Source organism: Girardinichthys multiradiatus, chromosome 20, assembly GCF_021462225.1.
Source record: "Girardinichthys multiradiatus isolate DD_20200921_A chromosome 20, DD_fGirMul_XY1, whole genome shotgun sequence".
NCBI lineage: Eukaryota > Metazoa > Chordata > Actinopteri > Cyprinodontiformes > Goodeidae > Girardinichthys > Girardinichthys multiradiatus.
The window spans coordinates 5984424-6004101 of NC_061812.1; the positions used below are offsets into that span (position 1 = coordinate 5984424).

Consider the following 19678-nt stretch of genomic DNA (forward strand, 5'->3'; position numbering starts at 1 on the left):
ACCTGAAACAATCACTCTTGAATTGCCTCAGTTAGCCAAAAATGGATTAGAGAAGAAACAACTGCTTTTATTTAGGTAATAACTATTGTTTAGTAAATGCTTTAATTGGCCGTCCACTGACATTTTGTTTTTACTTTTGTAGTTTAAGTCGAATTGAATGAATCTTCATATTGAATTAAAGTGATGACTGATTCCTCTTTGGCTTTTCACCCTCTCAGGAACAGTACAAGTTCTGCTATGAAGTGGCTCTAGAGGCTCTGAACTCCTTCTGATCTGATGGTGGGCAAACGAGTCTCTGCTGCTGACGCTGCCCGTCTTTCTCAAAGCAACACTGAGACACACAAAGTGCAAAACTGCTTCATGCTGAGCTGAACTCGACCTCAGAGAGGCTGTGTGTGTGTGTGTGTGTGTGTGTGTGTGTGTGTGTGTGTGTGTGTGTGTGTGTGTGTGTGTTCGTTCATCTTTTGGTGAGCCTGTGACCTGTACAGAGGATGGAAAAAATGCCCCAACATACACACTCAGTGTTTTGTGTGTGCATCTGCTTCAGCAAGACAATGGACTTTACATGCTTGTACAAAGAGAAATTATGTTTAAAGAAAGTTAAGATGTTTAAAAAAGCTAATTTTTTTCTTAGTTTCCTCTCTGTCAGGTTGTGATGTGACTAATGTACAGTATTTCCTTTTTAGATATATTCTAAGCCTTGAATGTTGTTTCCCTCTGAAGGCTCGAAGCACACTGGAAGATTTTACACAACTAAAATCAGGTTAAAACTAAGGTAATCAACAAACTGCAACAAAATAAAATCTAAGAATTTTCTATAGAATATTTGTACTTTGACCGAGACAAACTGTTACAAATGCAACAAAACAAAGTTGCAAATCTCACAGAATGACCAGTTCAGAGCAGAATAACCGCAGAACATGGATTAGAACATCCTACCTTTGAAGGCCAAAGTAACTGAATCTTTTTTCTGTCTGGAGCTGTGAAATAATTAAAAGTGAGTCGTCCAGTGTGCATCCTCTGTTTCTGTAAATAAAATAAGACAACCACAGTCAAACAAACAAACTAATACCAGAACAAAATTATTTTAAAACCCTGCAGCTCTGAAAGGCCGTTTGTCATTTTCATTAGTTTATAATTTGGTGCATAATCTTTCTACAAAGTGTACACCTGTACATGCTGTGTGAAAAAAAATAAGATTTTTATATTTTGCATTTTGCCTTTTTAACTCCAGGGACAGAACCTGGGATGCTTGGTTGTTATTTTAGGTAAAAAACTAAAATCAAAATCATGTCTCCATCTAATTCTTTTAGTGATGCAATTGCATGTGTGACATTATGAGCTCGGCTGAGCTTTAGTAGCTTGTGGAAAGGTGTATATATGGAAAAAGGTAACCTTTTTTGCACAATTTTTGCAATGAAAGATGGATATCATCCATTTGTTAAGATACGTACTCGTCAATTCTGATCAGAAAAAAAAAATGTTAAGTGTCCTTGATTTCCATCCAAATAAGAAAACATGCCCTAAGGTTTTAGAGGTGAAATTTCAGTTTTAACCCTCTCCTCATTGTGTTTTTAATCATTAAAATGACAAAGATATGGTTCATATTTATTTTTCCTTTGTTAACAATCAATAAGACATCTAAGCAGGTTTAAAAATGATCAGACTTTTATGTAGAGCAGAAAACTATTTCAGCTTGTAATGTTAGACAACCTGCATGGGGAGAAGGTGGACCTAATTTGAATTTTCTAGGTGCCGCAGGACGTACTTATCCGTTACCGTCACTTAGTCATGGGAAAGAGAAAGCACACTCTGTTTCCATTCTTAGATTTCACATACCAGGACACGAAAAGTATCTTTACCAGGTTCTAAGATTATTAAAATGTGTACAAAAACATGGAACAGTCACCACACCTGCTCAGATAAATTATAAAATCTCAAGAGCTCCATCTTCAACTCTAGGCTTCAGTTACATGTAATAACATTAACATCTTCTCTGTGTAGCAAAGTATTGTAGAGTCAAATGTAAGCTCCCGTCTGACAGCTGAAACATGGCCCAAACTGTGTCACTAGCAGGACTGCAAATCTACCACAGAATGGCTAAAATAGAATCAAACGCGGTGCTGCAGAGACACCAGTCAAAGACAAGACCTGACCTTAATTAAAATGCTGTGGTGGGACCTTAAGGAACCTTGCAAACATAAGTGAACTGAAGCAACATTGTGAGACTACTAGTAGTTATTTCCACTACAGGTTGTTCTCCAACTATCGGAATCATTGTTACTTAGATTTACAACTTTTTCATTTTGGCAACTTTCATTTATTGAATAACTGTGGAGTTTGTAGGATGTTTTTGTACACTTGAGGTTAGATTTAAATTGTTTTGGAACTGGGTGTAGACTTTATTCTTTATTTCCCATGTCCTGAAATGTTAAACACTAACACTGAAACAGTGAGTTCCCTCCTTTCACCCTAACTGTACCTTAAGCCTTTTAGAACCAGCACGCATTGTCGTTTTTTTTTTTTCCAGACATTTCTCATAATTGTCCATGATCACTGAAAGAAGCAGCAAACCTAACATTTATAAAATATGATAAACTGTTCCGTCTGTGTTTAAGTTCTGGTTCTTTTTTTTTTTTTACTCGAGTCCAATTGGACTCATTATGGACCTATTGAGACAAAGATCATAACAGTTCTATACTGAAGACAGAGTGAATGCCAGACATCTTTATTCCTTGTCATTTTTACAGAGGCTTTATCTATTTTATTTCATGTGCTTGGTTCACGGCTCTTAACCTGTACTATATTTTATTTCTAATTCATTCATTGTAGAGTTTTGTCCTGAATTTGTACATTTCTTTTGTAAAATAATCTGATGATTATTTGTCAAGCAAAGTGCTGTTTGGATCTGGTGATGCCATTTTCATTTGTTGTTTAGTTGTTTGAAATGTGGTTAACAGTAAATAAAGGGACCAAAACATTGAATTGGATCTTGCCTCTTTTTTATTTTTTACAGTTTCATAACAGACCTAATATTATAATGGCTATGGAAACATTATTTAAACATTTTAGCATTAAATACAGATGAGTCGTAGAGCTTTTACTGGAGTAGAAAAATACTGCTTTCATGTCTCCGTAAAGATTGTAACCTGAAAATAACTCCTATTTATTAAATCCATTCAACTCCATTTCATGTGACCAATTTTAACTCTCTGTAATATGAGCATTAATCATTTATTATGAGCATTATAGGTCTGGGGTTACAAGGAATCCATTAAAACTAAATTAGTTAAATTTGATCACTGGGAAAGAGTGAAAATATCTACTTTTTTATTGTATGGGACCCAGGGTTTCAATGTGAAATAACTGGTAGAAATAACTGAGGCTGATGACTTTAAGATAGTAATTAAATTGCTAATGTCCTGCCTAACCATAACCCTGCCTTCCTGATCCTCTGGCTGTCTGAGTAAGTCACATCAGGATACTTGCATATTTTATATACAACTATTCACCGACACAGCTCGAGATTTAAACTATGGGATCAAATTGTATTCAAGCAAACCTAACTTGGGCTGAATTGGATTCTGCATATTTGGATCAGGATTGGACCTGCTTGGGGTGAGTTGGCCCTACATTGATAAACTCATTTAAACCGAAATTGATGCATTAGTATTAATACAATATAAGGTCTGGTACAGGTTGAAATATTTGCACTTTTTATGATCAGACAGTTTTCACTATCAGACAAATACTCCATTTTTACAATTTTATGATAGGCCGTTAGAACAAAGTATTCTAAGGCTAAACCCAGTTAATGAGACCCGACAAGATTATACATGATACTGGTTTCACGAGACAAGATTTTAGCAATATGTTTGCGAAAAGTAAAAATCCCTATTACGTTATTTCTCTCATAATAAAATATTTTTCTTATTTTGAGAAAACACATGAAAAGGGATAGTAGAGTTGGCTATTGTTGGTTTTCTAATAATTTGCACTTGCTTATGAAGAATAGAGACTTAATATGGGGAAAAAAAAACCTACCTGAGCACTGCGGTCCCATAAAAGCAAGTTTGCCTTGACATTTTAATGTTTTATACTCTGCATGGTCATTCAAATCTGGATCAGCCGGACTGAAAACAGAAAAAAAGAAAAGCTGGCTCATGAAAATAAACTAGTTTAAGCAATATTTCATCACTCACTTGACCCTATTAGTAGCGTATAGTCGAAGAAATTAAAAGGAAAAATCTGAAAGAGGAAACGTATCAAACATTTCATAATTGTACAAATAAACAGGACTTCAACATGAGTGACCAGCTTTACTTGTCATCCTACCACCATGAGCTCCCATTATGATCCCTAAAGTTAAATAAAAACAAAACCTTTGGTCTTTCCAGGCTGATTTTTTCCTTTTTCTAATCAATCACCAGAGATCACCGCAGTTCAAAGCCAATGGTCTCATCCTTTATTTAGCTGCTTGATTCCCAAGGAGCTCATAAATATGCATGAGGCTGCGATTAGCATAGGCACCAAGGACGGGGCCTGTACCTCAGCATTATGACGATCAATCAGAAACACCGAGGGGCCCCACAGAGGGAAGCTGTCTGTCAGTTCAGCTTTGGGCTCAGCTGATGCTCTCGCACACATAAAAAAAGATTTTCTGAAAGCGTACAGAACACACACCTCATCCAGGTTGATGAAAGGCTCAGAGAAACCCACAAACATCTTTCAAGCCATAGTCGGCATCTATCAGCTCCCATTTTTTAGTCACTTTCTCGTTTTCTGAACCGACTTCGTAATGAGTTTGAAAATTGGCCCATTTCATTTGCTCTCACTGAAATGTCATTATCTGGGTCTGAGAGGGAGGGGTTCCCACTGCCACTGTAATATATTTGTTCCACTCAAACAGGGTTATTAATAATTTTTCTTCCTTGGAAATGTGTAACAAGGTTATTGGAAGTCTGCAGCACATCTAATTCATCTCTCTCTGTCAGTTTTAGACCCATTGCTAAACTTTTATTCCTCTTTAATGTGCCTGATGCTTTTATCCACTTTTATTCTGTATATTTGTGCAGAAAGCTGCAGAAATATCCTCTCGAGGCTTCTTGGAAACATTCAAGCAGATTTCCATGAGATAACTGTTCCGATGGTGTAAGAATTCTTCGGAATGTCCCCTTTTGAACATGTATGTCTTTTCTTTGAGTACAATCAAATTAAACAATTTGTGCATTGTTTCACATCTTTTAAACTAATGTATGTCATTTTAGATCCACAAACGTTTTATGAATTTTATGTGATAGATAAACACATAGTAGTACTAGTGCAGAAGAGTTGGAAGGAAAAATATACATTCTTACAATTTTGTTTTACAGAAGAAAATCTGAAGTTTGCATGTTTGCTGTATTTATAGCTACAAATGTTTTTGGGTATGCCTCTACCACCTTTACATATCTGGAGACTAAAATTGTTGCCAATTCTTTGCAAAATAGCAAGAACGCAGTTGAATTGGATGGATATGACTTTGAACAACAGTTTTGAAGTCCACAGATTCTCCATTGGACCTAGGTCTGGACTAACTCCAGATGGCCATTGATTTTAACTGATTTTATTTAGGGGTATCAAAGTAAACTGACCCAATTTTAACAAAAAAATAAACCATGTATAATTTTCCTCCATTTCACAATTAGGCAACACAACTTTGCATTTGTCTACAACATAAAATCGGATTAAAAATAAAAGTTTGTGGTTTAAATCTAAAGCTACTGTAAATGAAGCTTCCCAGAGCTTCAAGTGAAATTTGGAAAACACCATGGTCTAATTCTCACGTTATAGTCATGCCAAAAATAAAAAAATAAAACAGTAGTAGTAGTTAGTTCATTGTTTTTGCTCATTGATTAATATAAAAATCATAATCATTTGAGCAAATATTTAATATTTTAGAGATTAAAACAATGCTATCTAAGCGAACTTCCACAACAGTTTGTTTTAGGAATCTGACTTAATTACCATTTTTAGGTTAACACTTCACTCTGAAACCCATGCCACTGCATCTCTACTGACAGCTTTATGAATTGTTTTCACTTGACATTCACTTTGTTTTCTTGCTGCCTTGAGGCACCAACAAAACACTGAACTTGTTAAGAGAATACCTCTAATTAGACAACAGCTGTAGTGTCTGATGTTTTGACTGCTCACGCTTGTGACACCGGATATGGTTGTGGAAGAACAGAACAGCTGCTTTGGTCATATCGAGTCCCCTTTTTCTTCTCTCCAGGATGGCGATTAATTAAAGCAGGAAGGCTGTCAAAATGAACACAGTGGAGTAATTACCAGGCACTTCGTGCAAAAGGTTGCAATGACGGCGCTGATGTTTGAAAACAAGAAAAACTCCAGTATTTTTTTCCATCTGTAGGTTAATTACTAAACAGGTAAGCTATGAAATAAGCAACAACAGCATGGTATGTTAATTATTATATTTTTACATATTTCTGTGCCTTTAAATGCCTTTTTAAACATCTTCTTGAATAGCTCAATTCAAGATTTATCTACTAATCTTTTGGTGAATAATAATGATACAATAATCTATTTAAAGAAAGAATCAGGTTTATCTTCCTATATTTATGCTACTGAATTCCCAGAATTTAACTAGGAGCTGAAAACATTCATAAAATACAAAGCTGATTCTGAATCTACGTAAATACCTTTTTCATTTTTATCATGGTATGTGCCAGTTTTCTTCATCAGATTCTCCATCAAACTGTTGCTAAGGTCTAAAGTTCTTTCAGTTAGAGGCCAACAAAGTACTGGATTGATCTGCGATTTCTCGAGTTCTATCGGGGAAATAGAAACACCTCACTGCCCCTTCATATCTGTTGCAGCACACTGCTGGTCAGCTGGCCAAAAGAAGACTCAAACGTTTCCCATGCTTACTAGAAAGGCAAATTAGGCTGTTTGGAAATGTTTCATGTCTTGAAACAAAATAATCTTGGCATATAATCTAAAACATGACTCCTACAGTCACGTTTTAGATTAAACAGTGATGCAGTTTTAAACTACAGTTTAAAACAGCATCACTGTTTAAACTACAGTTGGCAAGCTGCAAGCAGGTTACCTGAGCAGAAAGCCAAAAATATTTAACCAGCTTATATAAATGTGTTATACTTCTGTTACTCTATAAAGAGTAGAACAATACAAAAGTAAAAGTTTTATTATGCAAATAACAGTAGAAAATATCTATGAAATTCTTCAGGTGTTTGTTCTACATTTAAGTCAATTTCTGAAAATGAAAATACAAACAAAGAATGTAAAATGATCACTCCTAATTCACAGAGTCCATCATCTGTGTTTTGCTCTCCGTTGCAAATAGAAGTCATTCTACTCAATGTGATAATTAGCACTGGCTCCGTGGCACTGCGAGATACAGATCAAGTTTATTTTTGAAGGAGGATGGACCACAAACACCAGAATTACAATTGGAGTAAATTCATGGATAACGTTGTCTGATGCATGAACGGATCCCAAAACGTATCCTGTATAAACTACCATAATGCACAATCTGGGACGGATGAAGGAACAGGCAAGGAACACAGTCAATGTGAAATAGGGGTCACTATGCTAATCAATGTTATATAATTTTAGCAGCAAAAATACCAATTGTTTCTTTGAAATCAAAGTAGTTAGGTTACACCATACATTTTACTAATAAATGCTGGAGGAATCTTACAAAGGAATATAAAAAGTATGCACCAATTTCCAGCTGATAACATTTTCATACAGCCCCTTTCGACTGAGATAAAAGTCAAAAACCACAACCTTCTATTGCAGCAGAAGTTGAAAGGAGAAGTACCTTTTTGCTCCCAAATTCTGATCTATTTACAATATGGACATAAATAATTACACTCCCCTCAGAACATCTTTTACTGTTCAAAAAAGCAATATAAACTTGATCTTCAGCACTAAAATCTGATTAATTAATTGCTTATTCTAAGTTTAATAGGAAATTTAAAAATTCTCAAAAGGTGCATTGGATATATTGTCATCACAATATCAATGTGTGCAATATTCATATTGCAAAGAAGTGTGTCGAGATCAATAATTGTTGGCTGATATATTCCAAGTGTTATGAAAATATATAAGGCAAAATTAACATGTTTATAGGTCAGAGCAATGGAAATAGTTTTCAGACTACCGTATTTTCCGCACTATAAGGCGCACTTAAAAACCTTTAATTTTTTCAAAAAATGATAGGGCACCTTGTAATCCGGAGCGCCTTATATATGGATCAATTGGTTAATTGGTTGATCCATACTGGTTGTACACGGCGCTCTGTCAAAATGTTTCAGTACGACCGGTAAACTACAAAGCCGCACCGCTTGCAGCATTACGGCTACCGTAGTCAGGGGCGTCGCCGAAGTAATAGCGGTAAACACCTGTACTGTGCTTACTCCTAGTCCAACACCACTTGTGTGTGTATAACGTTTGAATGTACTGTTGCAGGAATTGCCTGAACTATATGTGATTAGAAGCTCAGTGTGTGGGGTGTATGTTTCGTGTGTGTGTATGGAAGATGTTGACATTACTCCTCCGGACAGAGGTGGCGCTGTGTGCTGCCGTAGCTGAGAATCAAGAGTGAAGGAGTGACGTCGGTATTATTGTGTGTGTGGGGTGGGTAGAGACGGCGACCGGAGCAGCGGTGTATGAGTCTGTAAGCCCTGTGTTTTTACGTGCTGCAAAGTCATTAAAAAGAACTCCGAATCTCGTCAACAACTCAGTGTTTTGATGCTGTTTCTTCATGCTCAACTCAGCAACGTATGAGTGAGGGAGTTAACCCCGAGGAAACTAGTAACTTCGGCCCTGGAGAAAGCGTCTCCCGTGTCATCAGACTACGGTCAGGGGACAGAAACAGGAAAGGGTAACAGTACTAACGTTTGATTTAGTGCATCAAACTGTTTCTTTTACGTGTTTACGGAATCGGAAAAGTTCCCTTTCACGTTTTAACTAACGTTTGATTTTAACTTCAACTTCATAGACTCCAATGCATTCCTAACGTGCGGTTGGCTCTATTCAATAGAATTCTATGTAGAGACCTTACCATGAGAGTGAATGGAGTTATCAGAACGCTGGTTTGTAGTGTATTAATAAAGTTTGACTGACTGACTTATCTGACTGTTTTGTTGACATTCTCTTTAGCACAGCTCCATCTAGTGGATGCATAACGCAACCCCAGTCAAACGTTTGACTGCAGTAGCTTCTATTCTATGCGCCTTATAATCCGGTGCGCCTTATAGTGCGGAAAATACGGTACTATTGGCAGGAACATGCCAAGAGTGTTCTTAGAATGTATCAAAACAACAGGATTATGGAGATCTGCAAAGTGTCAGAAAAATCGGTGAACTGTGTGTTTATTGTACCAATTTCAACTTAATTACATTTTTGAATGAGCAACTTCAATTACCTGAACATCTCAATGAAATAACCATGTGGAAATTGCATATTTAAGGTTGAGGAAGTTGGAGAGGTAGAAAAGATAAATATGATCATGTACTAATTGAGTTATAGTGAGAGTGCTGGTTTGTTAAAGTTAGTTTGTTCCACTGAAATCAATCTAAATGTATTCCTCTATAGCTATCACCGACAGCTGTGATGATTATTACTCAAACTGTCTGGAAATAGAGCTCTTTGACAGGGCTTTGTGCATAGTTTACTGACTCCCATTAATTATAGAAGTCAGTATCACAGAGCACAAGCAGCCAGACATTTTCAGAGTCAGGAAGCTGACAGTGAAGCCTATGTGCTGTAAAGGTGTGTATGTGTGTGTGTGAGAGAGAGAGAGACTCCAGCACTAAGAGAGCTTACTTAAGCGTGCCGAGCTTAACGGAGCGTATTAGCCTATGGAGGAACCCTTCAATAGTAATTGTTGCTCAGAATAATTGTGTGTGTGTGCGTGTGCGTGTGTGTGTGTGTGTGTGTATTTTATGCGTACAACAGCAAGTCTCTGAGACGAAGAGGTTTAAGAAAATAAGACGGAATAGACTGGAACAAAAAGAAAAAAAAAGGTTAGGGCCAACAAGATGAGAGAAATGGAGAAAAAGAGACAAATTTAATCAGCATTTTATGGCACTGGCTATTAAATACAGACTGAAAATGTGATACTCGTACAAGTGGATCTCACTTAGAGTATGGAGTCACAGTAATTTTTTTTTTTTTGACATTCACAGTTCTGAAGAGACATTGTGAACCTATATTCAGAACAGAAATACATTTCAACATTTGGACTAAAAGTGAATGTTGGACTGTGTACCTTTTATATTAAAGACAGACAGACACTGTTTGTAAAATTGAACATTTTCCACAAACTAAAATTCATGGAAATATTCATACTACAGTAATATATATATTGAAAGTAGGGAATTTTCTTAGAAGCATGCAATAGTGACTTCTAGATCTCTACAATTTATTGAAACAAAAGCCAACAACAGTGGTGGGTATACCACAACAAAAAGTGCCAATGTCTCAGTAATGTGTCATGTGCCTGAGCATCAATTACAGTTTGATAATGACGTCTCAAGCTGTTCAAAAGTCCACTTATTGTCTGCTGTTTTCTATGGGATTCAGGTCTGGAGAAAGTGCAGGCCAGTCCATTCAAGGTACCCCAGTCTCCAGCAGCTGTACCCTAATGATGCAACCTCAATGAGCTGGAGCATTGTGGTCCATAAAGATTAAAAACAGGCCTGTGTTCTTGATGCAGGGGCCCAATGCCTGGATTAATGATGGTATTCAGATAGTATGGGCTTATCACTGTACCATTCGGAAAGTGTAGGGTTGTTCTGTTTTAACTAGACGCACCTGCCCGCACTGTAACACCACCACCTAAGGCTCATCTGGTGATAACATTGGCTGATGCATAGCACTCTCTTTGATGTCTTCAACATCGTTGGCAGACATCGTTTCTACTCAACGTGAACCGACTTTCATTAGAGAACAGCACTGAGGCCCACTGGTCCCTGCCCATGCAGAACATTAATGCCTGTGCCTGGTGGAGTGGTCAGGTACCCTTACAGGTTGTCTAGCATGCAGAACATGCTGATGTAAACAGTTTCGAAGGGTCTGAGGGTGTCTCTCACCTCCTTTAAATTTGACAGGTGTTGAGTAGCATTCATCATCATGTCAAGTTTTTTCTCCATCTGAAGTCACTTCAGCATTTTCCCAAACTTGAAAAGGCTTGCTTCCTCCAAAGAGACGCAGGAACAATTCAGCTCAGTCACATTTCTCCCCATGTGAAAACTCCATCTCCTCCTAAATTGTGTAAAGCTTGCTTGACAATCTTTACAGCTGCTTCTGCTGCTCCATTTCTGTGGGGTGAGTCTGCAGGATGTATTTTCCAGCACCATTCAGTCCCATGTTTCAAAGTTTTCTGTTGAATTTGTTCTTTGATAAGTTGGTTAAAAAAACAAATAGAAATCACTAAGAGCAGATTTAGCTCCGACAAAGTTTCTCCCACCATCTGACCACAACTTTTTTGGATGCCCCCTCAGGGCTCTGAATCTTTGGTATGCCAACAAGAACCCTTCACTTGATTGATCACTTACAAGATCTGTGTGGATAGCTCGAGATGACATGCAGCAGAAGATGATGCCCCACACTTTCAGTTTCACCCTTTTCCGAGCTTCATCTCTCACTTCATAGGGCCCAAACAGATCAACAGCTGTGTACTCAAACGGTCTGGCAGGCTGTGTTCTTTCAGGAGGGAGATCCCCCATTATCTGCTTACACCTTTTTGCTTTGGCTTTCTGGCATATCACGCAGTTATCCACAACTTTTTTAGCCAATCTTCTGCCTCTTACCACCCATGCTTTTGTTCTCATCCGCAATAATGTTCCAGCAATATCTTCGTGATTTATCTCATGAGATTCAAGGGCAAGCAGTGTGGATATCCATGAATCATATGGTAAGATAGGAACTACTTTTTTGTCTTCAACAAAAGATTGAATGCGTCCCCCACATACCTGAAGTCCAGAGCCTTGTTCTTTAAACACAACTAGTCTGTTCAAAGTGGTGTCATTGAATAGAGTACTCTCTTGAGCAGCCAGAAAAACATCTTTCATCACATCCTCACACTCTTTAGCACTAAGTCCAGCATGAATGGCTGTCTGTTGGTTTGTGCAGATCTTTACTTTCCCTTTGCTGGCACTCTGTCTTTTTAATATGAGTTTCCATTTTTCAATAGCTCTTCTCACCCATGCAATAACTCTGACCAGTTTAGAAAGATTACTGTATCTTCTCTCTTGGATTAATTGCTTGGCAATACAAGTTAGTGGAAAAACTTTGCTTTGACTGCCCTTCCACTCACTGGCTTTTAATGGATTCTTTGTCTCATCCTCCTTCCTAATTTATATCACATTAATTTGCTTGGATTGTGCCCTGGTCATCACTGCTGAAAAAGCTTTCCTTTGGAGCTTTGCGACACAGCAATATCTTTGGCAGACTTTATCTGCCATTGTTCAATAGGTTGGCACAGGAATTTTGGTCCATTTTGCCACTGTGAATCCTCTTGAAGGTACTCAGGAGATGCTCCTCTTGTTATACTGTCGGCAATATTGAGATCACCTGGAATCCACCACCAATCTGTGACAGGTCTAGCTTTCTGTATTTCACCTACTCTGTTTGCAAAGAAAGACCGGTATCAATAACTGTCACGCTGAATGGCTCGGTTTGTCTATCCAAAAAATGGAACCAGTTTCCAATGTCCATCCTGCTGTGCTTTTCAACATACCTCCTCAGACGAGCTGCAAACACTGCACCACAAATTTCTGCCTTAACAGAGTCTCCTTTTTGATCAAGTGGAGTGAGCTTTGCTTTGGATTCAACCAATCTCACTTGGATCCCTTGCTTAGTCTCCCATCTGAAGTATAGAACTGCACCATAACTTTTGTCGCTTCCATCAGAAAAGGTTATTCCCATGGGTTTTCCACTCCAACTAATTGGTGTCAAACTCCTGTAAAATGTAATTTGGCTCAGACGCACATATTCTTGGAACAGTTCAATTGCTTCATTTCTAAGCCCATCTAAAAGTGGTTGGTCCCAGGTGTCCCCTGCTTTACCTCCGCTTCTGGCTGCTTGAAAAGCCTTTCTCACTAAAATTGCCCCCTTCTGTTTGATAGGTGTAGCTCGACCAATGAGATCAAAGAGGCTGGCTACTTGGCTCAGAGGTTCTCTTCTAGTGAGAGGATTTAGAGTATTTATCTTAACTTCCTCTTCTCTTAGGTCCTGTCCCACCTTCATTATTTTCCTTCTTTTTGAGAAGTTGATTGATGTCATCACATATAATTTATCTTCTTCCACCAGGTATCCAACTCCCAAAGCCTTATTGTCCTCCTCCTTCAGCTGGTTGGGGAGTATAAAGACTTTTCCTTCATCAGGAGAGGAAATGTCCTTTTCTGAAGAAGTGTTTCGCCTACCACTTTGGCCTGACAAGACCCATGGTTTCAACAAAAATCCTCCAGCTTGCAAGATTTATTCCACCTTCTTTATGTGGTTTTGCAAAAGTTCTGGATTATTGTCAGATGTTAAAATGTCATCAACATAACAGTCTTCTTCCAGAATCCTCCGCTCCTCTACACAACAATCAAACATTAGTAGTTTTGCTGTTTCCCGCATTGCTATTTGGGCAATACATCCAGCGGGACGATCCCCAATATTAACTCTGGTAATAGCAAACTCACTGATTTCCTCTCTTGGGCTGTCTCTCCAGAGTAATCTGTGCAGGTGTCTCTCTAGGTCCTCTAACCATACAGAGTTGTACATCTTTTTAATGTCTCCCAAGGCAGCATGTACTCCTCTTCTGAACCTAAGTAAAACAGCACGTATAGGATTTAAAACATCAGGACCTTTCAGCAGAATGTCATTGATACTCAGCCCTTCAAATCTTTAACTGCTGTTCCATACTAAGCGCACAGGAGTGGTTACAGAGTGAGGATTTGGTGCCACTTGATGGTTTACATACCCACACAGGTCCTTCCCAGCTGTTTAAAGTTGCTTCTGACAGTTTAATTGCTGCTTTTCTTTGCACCATTTCGTCATCCAAATTGCAAAGCACTAAAACCCCTTCTATTTGTTGTTTTGTACCGTCCACAAGGCCCTTACTCTCAATTTTTAGATCAGTTTTCAGACCTTTTATCTGATTTAGTGTTAAATACAGATCAAGTTATTATAGTGGGGGATTTTAACATTCATGTTGACGTTGAAAGTGATAGCCTAAATATAGCATTTAATGCTATCTTAGACTCAATTGGCTTTGCTCAAAACATTAACAAACCTACCCACCTTTGTCTTAATTCTCTCGACCTTGTGCTGACATATGGCATTGACTGTAAAGACATAACAATATTTTCTCATAACCCTGTCCTGTCTGACCATTTCTTAATAACCTTTGAGTTTAATTTAACCGAGTACTCCACACCTGAAAGAAAATTTCATTATAGTAGATCATTATCAGACGATGCTGTAACAACCTTTAAAAAATCTGTTCCACTTTTAATTTCCTCATTATCACTGAAAAGCACAGTGGAGGGCAATAATTCTGTTTCTGCCCCTTCACAAATTGATTCTTTTGTTCATAGTGTTACTTCATCATTGCGTGGTGCATTAGACAATGCAGCCCCCTTGAAAAAGAAGGTAATTATTCATTGGAGGCTAGCTCCTTGGTTTGATTCAGAGCAGCATACTTTAAAGCACAATGTTAGAAAATTGGAGAGAAAATTGTGCTCTGCACACCTAGAGGATTCCTACTTAATCTGGAAAAATAGCCTACTGTTATATAAAAAGACACTTTGCCAAGCCAAAACAGCTTATTTCTCATCATTAATAGAAGAGAACAAGAATAATCCTAGGTTTCTCTTTAGTACAGTTGCTAAACTTACAGAGTCATAGCTCTGTTGAGCCATCCATTCCCTTAGCTCTTAGCAGCCATGACTTTATGGGATTCTTCTTAAATAAAATTGATTCTATTAAAAATAAAATCTTTGACATACTCCTGACATACTGGGCTGTGGACAATGTGAAACATGTATTGTTCTCTGATGAGTCCACCTTTACCGTTTTCCCCACATCTGGTAGAGTTACGGTGTGGTGAAGCCCCAAAGAAGCGTTCCACCCAGACTGTTGCATGCCCAGAGTGAAGCATGGGGGTGGATCAGTGATGGTTTGGGCTGCCGTATCATGGCATTCCCTCGGCCCAATACTTGTGCTAGATGGGCCAAGGACTACTGAACCATTCTTGCGGACCATGCGCTTCCAATGGTTCAAACATTGTATCCTCAAGGCGGTGCCGTGTATCAGGATGACAATGCACCAATACACACAACAAGACTGGTGAAAGATTGGTTTGATGGACATGAAAGTGAAGTTGAACATCTCCCATGGCCTGCACAGTCACCAGATCTAAATATTATTGAGCCACTTTGGGGTGTTTTGGAGGAGCGAGTCAGGAAACGTTTTCCTCCACCAGTATCACGTAGTGACCTGGCCACTATCCTGCAAGAATAATGGCTTAAAATCCCTCTGACCACTGTGCATGACTTGTATATGTCATTCCCAAGACGAATTGACGCTGTATTGGCCGCAAAAGTAGGCCCTACACCATACTAATAAATTACTGTGGTCTAAAACCAGGTGTTTCAGTTTCATTGTCCAACCCCTGTATATGCTTCCAATAGGTCAAATTATGAGGCAGCATGGGATGACTTTTTACTGTTCTGCTGATGACACTCAGCTTTACTTATCCATAAATCCTGATGAACCCAAGCAGTTAGATAGACTACAAGCATGTCTTGAAGATATAAAAACTTGGATGACTTTACATTTTTTGCTTCTAAATTCAGACAAGACAGAAGTTGTTGTCTTTGGCCCGGAGTCTTTAAAAAAGAAACTGCTTAGTCAATCACTTAACCTGGATGGCATTAAATTGACCTCCAGTAATAAAGTAAAAACCTTGGTGTTACTTTTGACCAGGACATGTCATTTAAATCCCATATTAAACAGGTTTCTAGGATTTCCATCTTTCACCTCCGGAACATTGCCAAAATTAGAAATATCCTATTCAGGAGTGACGCTGAAAAACTAGTCCATGCATTTGTTACTTCAAGGCTGGACTATTGTAATTCTTTACTATCAGGATGTCCACAAAATGCAGTTAAAAGCCTTCAGCTGATTCAAAATGCTGCAGCAAGAGTTCTGATGAAAATTAAAAAGAGATCATATTTGTCCTATTTTAGCTTCCCTTTATTGGCTCCCTGTTAAATCCAGAATAGAATTTAATATTCTCCTCCTCACATATAAAGCCCTTAATGATCTAGCTCCATCATACATCAGAGATCTGATTGTTCCATATATTCCTAACAGAGCACTTTGTTCTCAGACTGCAGGTTTACTGGTGGTTCCTAGAGTCTCTAGAAGTAGAATGGGAAGCAGATCCATTAGTTATCAGGCTCCTCTCCTGTGGAACCAGCTCCCGGTTTTGGTCCGTTAGGTAGACACCCTGTCTACTTTTAAGGCTAGGCTTAAAACTTTCCTTTTTGATAAAGCTTATAGTTAGAGTGGCTTAGGTTATCAGGGAGGGAGCCTTCCTCCCTCAATGTTCGTTGGAGTAAGGGGGAGTCAGGTTTAGCCAAAACCGGCTCAGTTATGGTTGAGGTGCAAACACACCCTCCATTTCTGCTACCTGTACGACCCCTTCTCTTTTCCAATGGTTATAATCAGTCTGACAGAGAGAGGTATCCCAATCCTTGTGTTTTTTAGTATAACAATGACCATCAGTGGGACCCTTTGCGGGGTGCCTTGAGACGACATTGTTGTAAATAAGCGCCGTTTAACTAAATAATCTGAAATGAAACTTTCTGTGTAGTTATGCTGCTATAGGCTTAGGCTGCTGGAGGACATAATGGCCACTTTCACTCTCTCAGCTACATTCTCACACTACTCTCCAATTTTTCATTATTTGCTGTTATTTCAGCTTTTAACTTTGTTCTCCCTCTTTTCTCTTCCTAGAAGCTACACCTGGCCTGGCTCTTTGTCTACCTGTGACACCTTTCTTTCGTCCAAGCTTCTGCTGGCAACAACTTAATGCTCACCCTCTACCGATGATCCACATAGCCCTGTCTTTTAGTGTTTAACCCTTTCTCTCTCTTAGACATGGCGATTGACTGAGCTTAACTGTAACTGACTGCACTGTTCAATGGTTAGGATCAATTGGAATGTATGTACCTGACTGTTGTGAAGTGCCTTGAGACAACATGTGTTGTGAATTGGTGCTATGTAAATAAACTGAATTGAATTGGCTGATTTGTTTTCAGGGGTGGGATTTTCTCAAGCTCTTCAATAATCTCCAAAGCAATACTTGACTTGTTTCCATATCTATTTTCCATCACTCTGAACATGTCTGTAGCAGCATCTTATGAAAACAAGTGCAATTCACGACATATCCTTTCATCCACACTATCCAACAATTGAAACTTTTTCACCTCAACTAAGCCAGTTGGATCCCCCTGTTTCTGTAGATTATCCCAGTCTTTCTTCCATCTATGAAAATTCCTTTTATATCCATAACATTTTGGAGGGATAATGGGATGGATCTTCACAATGGATGTGGCTTGTGCCTGTATAGGTAAAGATGTGAAGTCTGATTGAGCTGCTGCAGATTTACTCTTTTCCTCTGTGATTTGTTTGTGCTACAGCGAACTGTGATTTTCTTGTTTGAAGTTTATTTCTCATCACTTTAAGCTGCCTTACTTTACCATCTAAACTGTTTCTTTCTTCTGCTGGAACCCATATTTCCCAGGTAGCAAGGCTTTTAATTGCTTTGTGAATCACTTCCGCAACAAAGGACAGCTGCATTTCATACGCCCTTTTGTTCACAGCTAAAACCTGTATATCAGCAGCATCATCACAAGCCTTTTCTGTCTGCTGAATTGCAGTGCAGAGTTCATCTTGACCATATTTCCTCCACAAATTGAAATGAACTATTTGTTTGACTTCCTCTAATTTCAATTCACAGTCATTAATAGTTTTTTCCAAATCGGCTTGTTGCTGTTTATCAAGTTCCACTTCACCATGTTCCCCAGCTTTGTCTTCCTTTTCTGCTAAAAGCCCAGCTTTGTAATCATCATTTGAATCACTTACATGTCTAGCATCAGAGGTGAGCTTTTTGAACTCCTCCCGCAGTTCCATCTCTGTCATATTGGGAGCTCTTTTGCTCAGGAAGTTGGCTTGCTTGGTGAAGGAAGATTTAGCCATGGTTCGCTCCAACTTTAATTGTTTTAGTGACTTTCCAAACATTTCTTCAGCCATTGTGAACCTTAATGCTGATGCGTGATGTCCTCCTTGATTGTCCTCTTCCGCTCACCAGGTCACTCAGTTCTTCACTGGAACCTCGGTTATCAACTGTCATGTTTTTTCTCCATCTGAAGTCACTTCAGCATTTTCCCAAACTTGAAAAGGCTTGCTTCCTCCAAAGAGACACAGGAATAACTCAGCTCAGTCACATTTGTTTATTCCTCCTTTCTTTTTAGATGGACCTTAACAGCAGTGCAACATTCCTAGGACATAAGTAGGTTGATAACCAGTGGTGTCTTTGGAGAAGCTTTCAGCTGAAGTTCTTTCTCTGAATAGAATTCAATCTGAGCACAGGTGAACAGGATTACCCTATAGATTTGCCTGCTGAGATAGAGCAATGACAGGGATGGGTGCGCTTGATTCGTTGTAGAGTGCACTCCAGTTGCATGGAGATAGTAAACCATTTAAAACTGTCAGATATGTTGGATTAACTTGACAATCCGGTTGTACCGTTTACAATTAAGTGGCCATCAGTGATGGATGTGGCCAAGGGATGTCCACTTCTATGCCTTTCTGTGACTCTTACAGTGTCTCTGTTGCAACCTGTTGATGAGCTCAGTAGCCACTTCTGTCTGGAAACATCCTGTTTTAAGCCTCACAATGGTGAGGTACTGTTGATCAATAGGTGTTGTCTTGGTATCTTGATGTCAAAATATGAATATGATCATATTTTGAACTGTTTATCATGAAATTTCACCCAAAATGTGTGTATAATTTGCACACTGTTTGACAGTAAATGTTCAGATGGATTCAGTATTTTAAAGGGAGTCAGGTATTTTTTTGCACATTGGTATTTTCCTGTAACAGGAAAACTCTGAACTCTGGTCTCAACATTGCCAATCATTAAATGATGTCACACTACCTCAGTTTGAAATTCGGACATGTCTGCTGAAGTAAAAAAAAGGTGCTTGTGTGTGTATGGGTGGGGGTGGGGGGTCATCCGTTGCTTTAATATTTGAGCTTGACACTCTGATGACCTGTAGAGGATGATTGCCAGTAATCACAGGACTGTCCTCCTCTCTTCTCAGAGAAACCATTGCAGCCTGTAGGTCCCTTTCTCTGGCTCACATTCTCTTTCACTCATGCACACACACACACACACACACACACACACACACACACACACACACACACACACACACATATATATAATAGGGGTTCATTTCACACCACATTGCCACCATTATTTGCCATTTCTACCGACAGGCATAATCATGGAGTCTGAGATGAGTATAGGGTGAAATGATTCCCTCTCCAGTTAGATCAACCTGCTCTCACTCAGTCTCCCTGT

At 38.7% G+C, this 19678-nt stretch overlaps 1 protein-coding gene and 1 long non-coding RNA gene across 14 annotated transcripts in view; one reads left to right on the top strand and one right to left on the bottom strand.

Moving 5' to 3' along the window:
- Positions 1-2985, top strand: part of ptprt (protein tyrosine phosphatase receptor type T) — a 444335-nt gene extending 441350 nt beyond the window's left edge. For all 12 annotated transcript variants that reach the window (XM_047347294.1, XM_047347295.1, XM_047347298.1 and 9 more), the window contains one exon: positions 219-2985. In XM_047347294.1, coding sequence (XP_047203250.1) covers positions 219-272 — 54 coding nt within the window. In that variant the 3' untranslated portion in view covers positions 273-2985. The remainder of the gene's footprint in view (positions 1-218) is intronic.
- LOC124856634 lies at positions 940-18712 on the bottom strand. 2 transcript variants are annotated; one of them, XR_007035382.1, is made up of 4 exons: positions 18175-18712; positions 6150-6300; positions 4045-4133; positions 940-1026 (listed from the first exon to the last, which is right to left on the bottom strand). It is a non-coding gene; the product is annotated as an uncharacterized LOC124856634 (long non-coding RNA). The 2 variants fall into 2 exon arrangements; XR_007035381.1 differs by lacking the exon at positions 6150-6300.
- Positions 18713-19678: the final 966 nt, after the last annotated feature.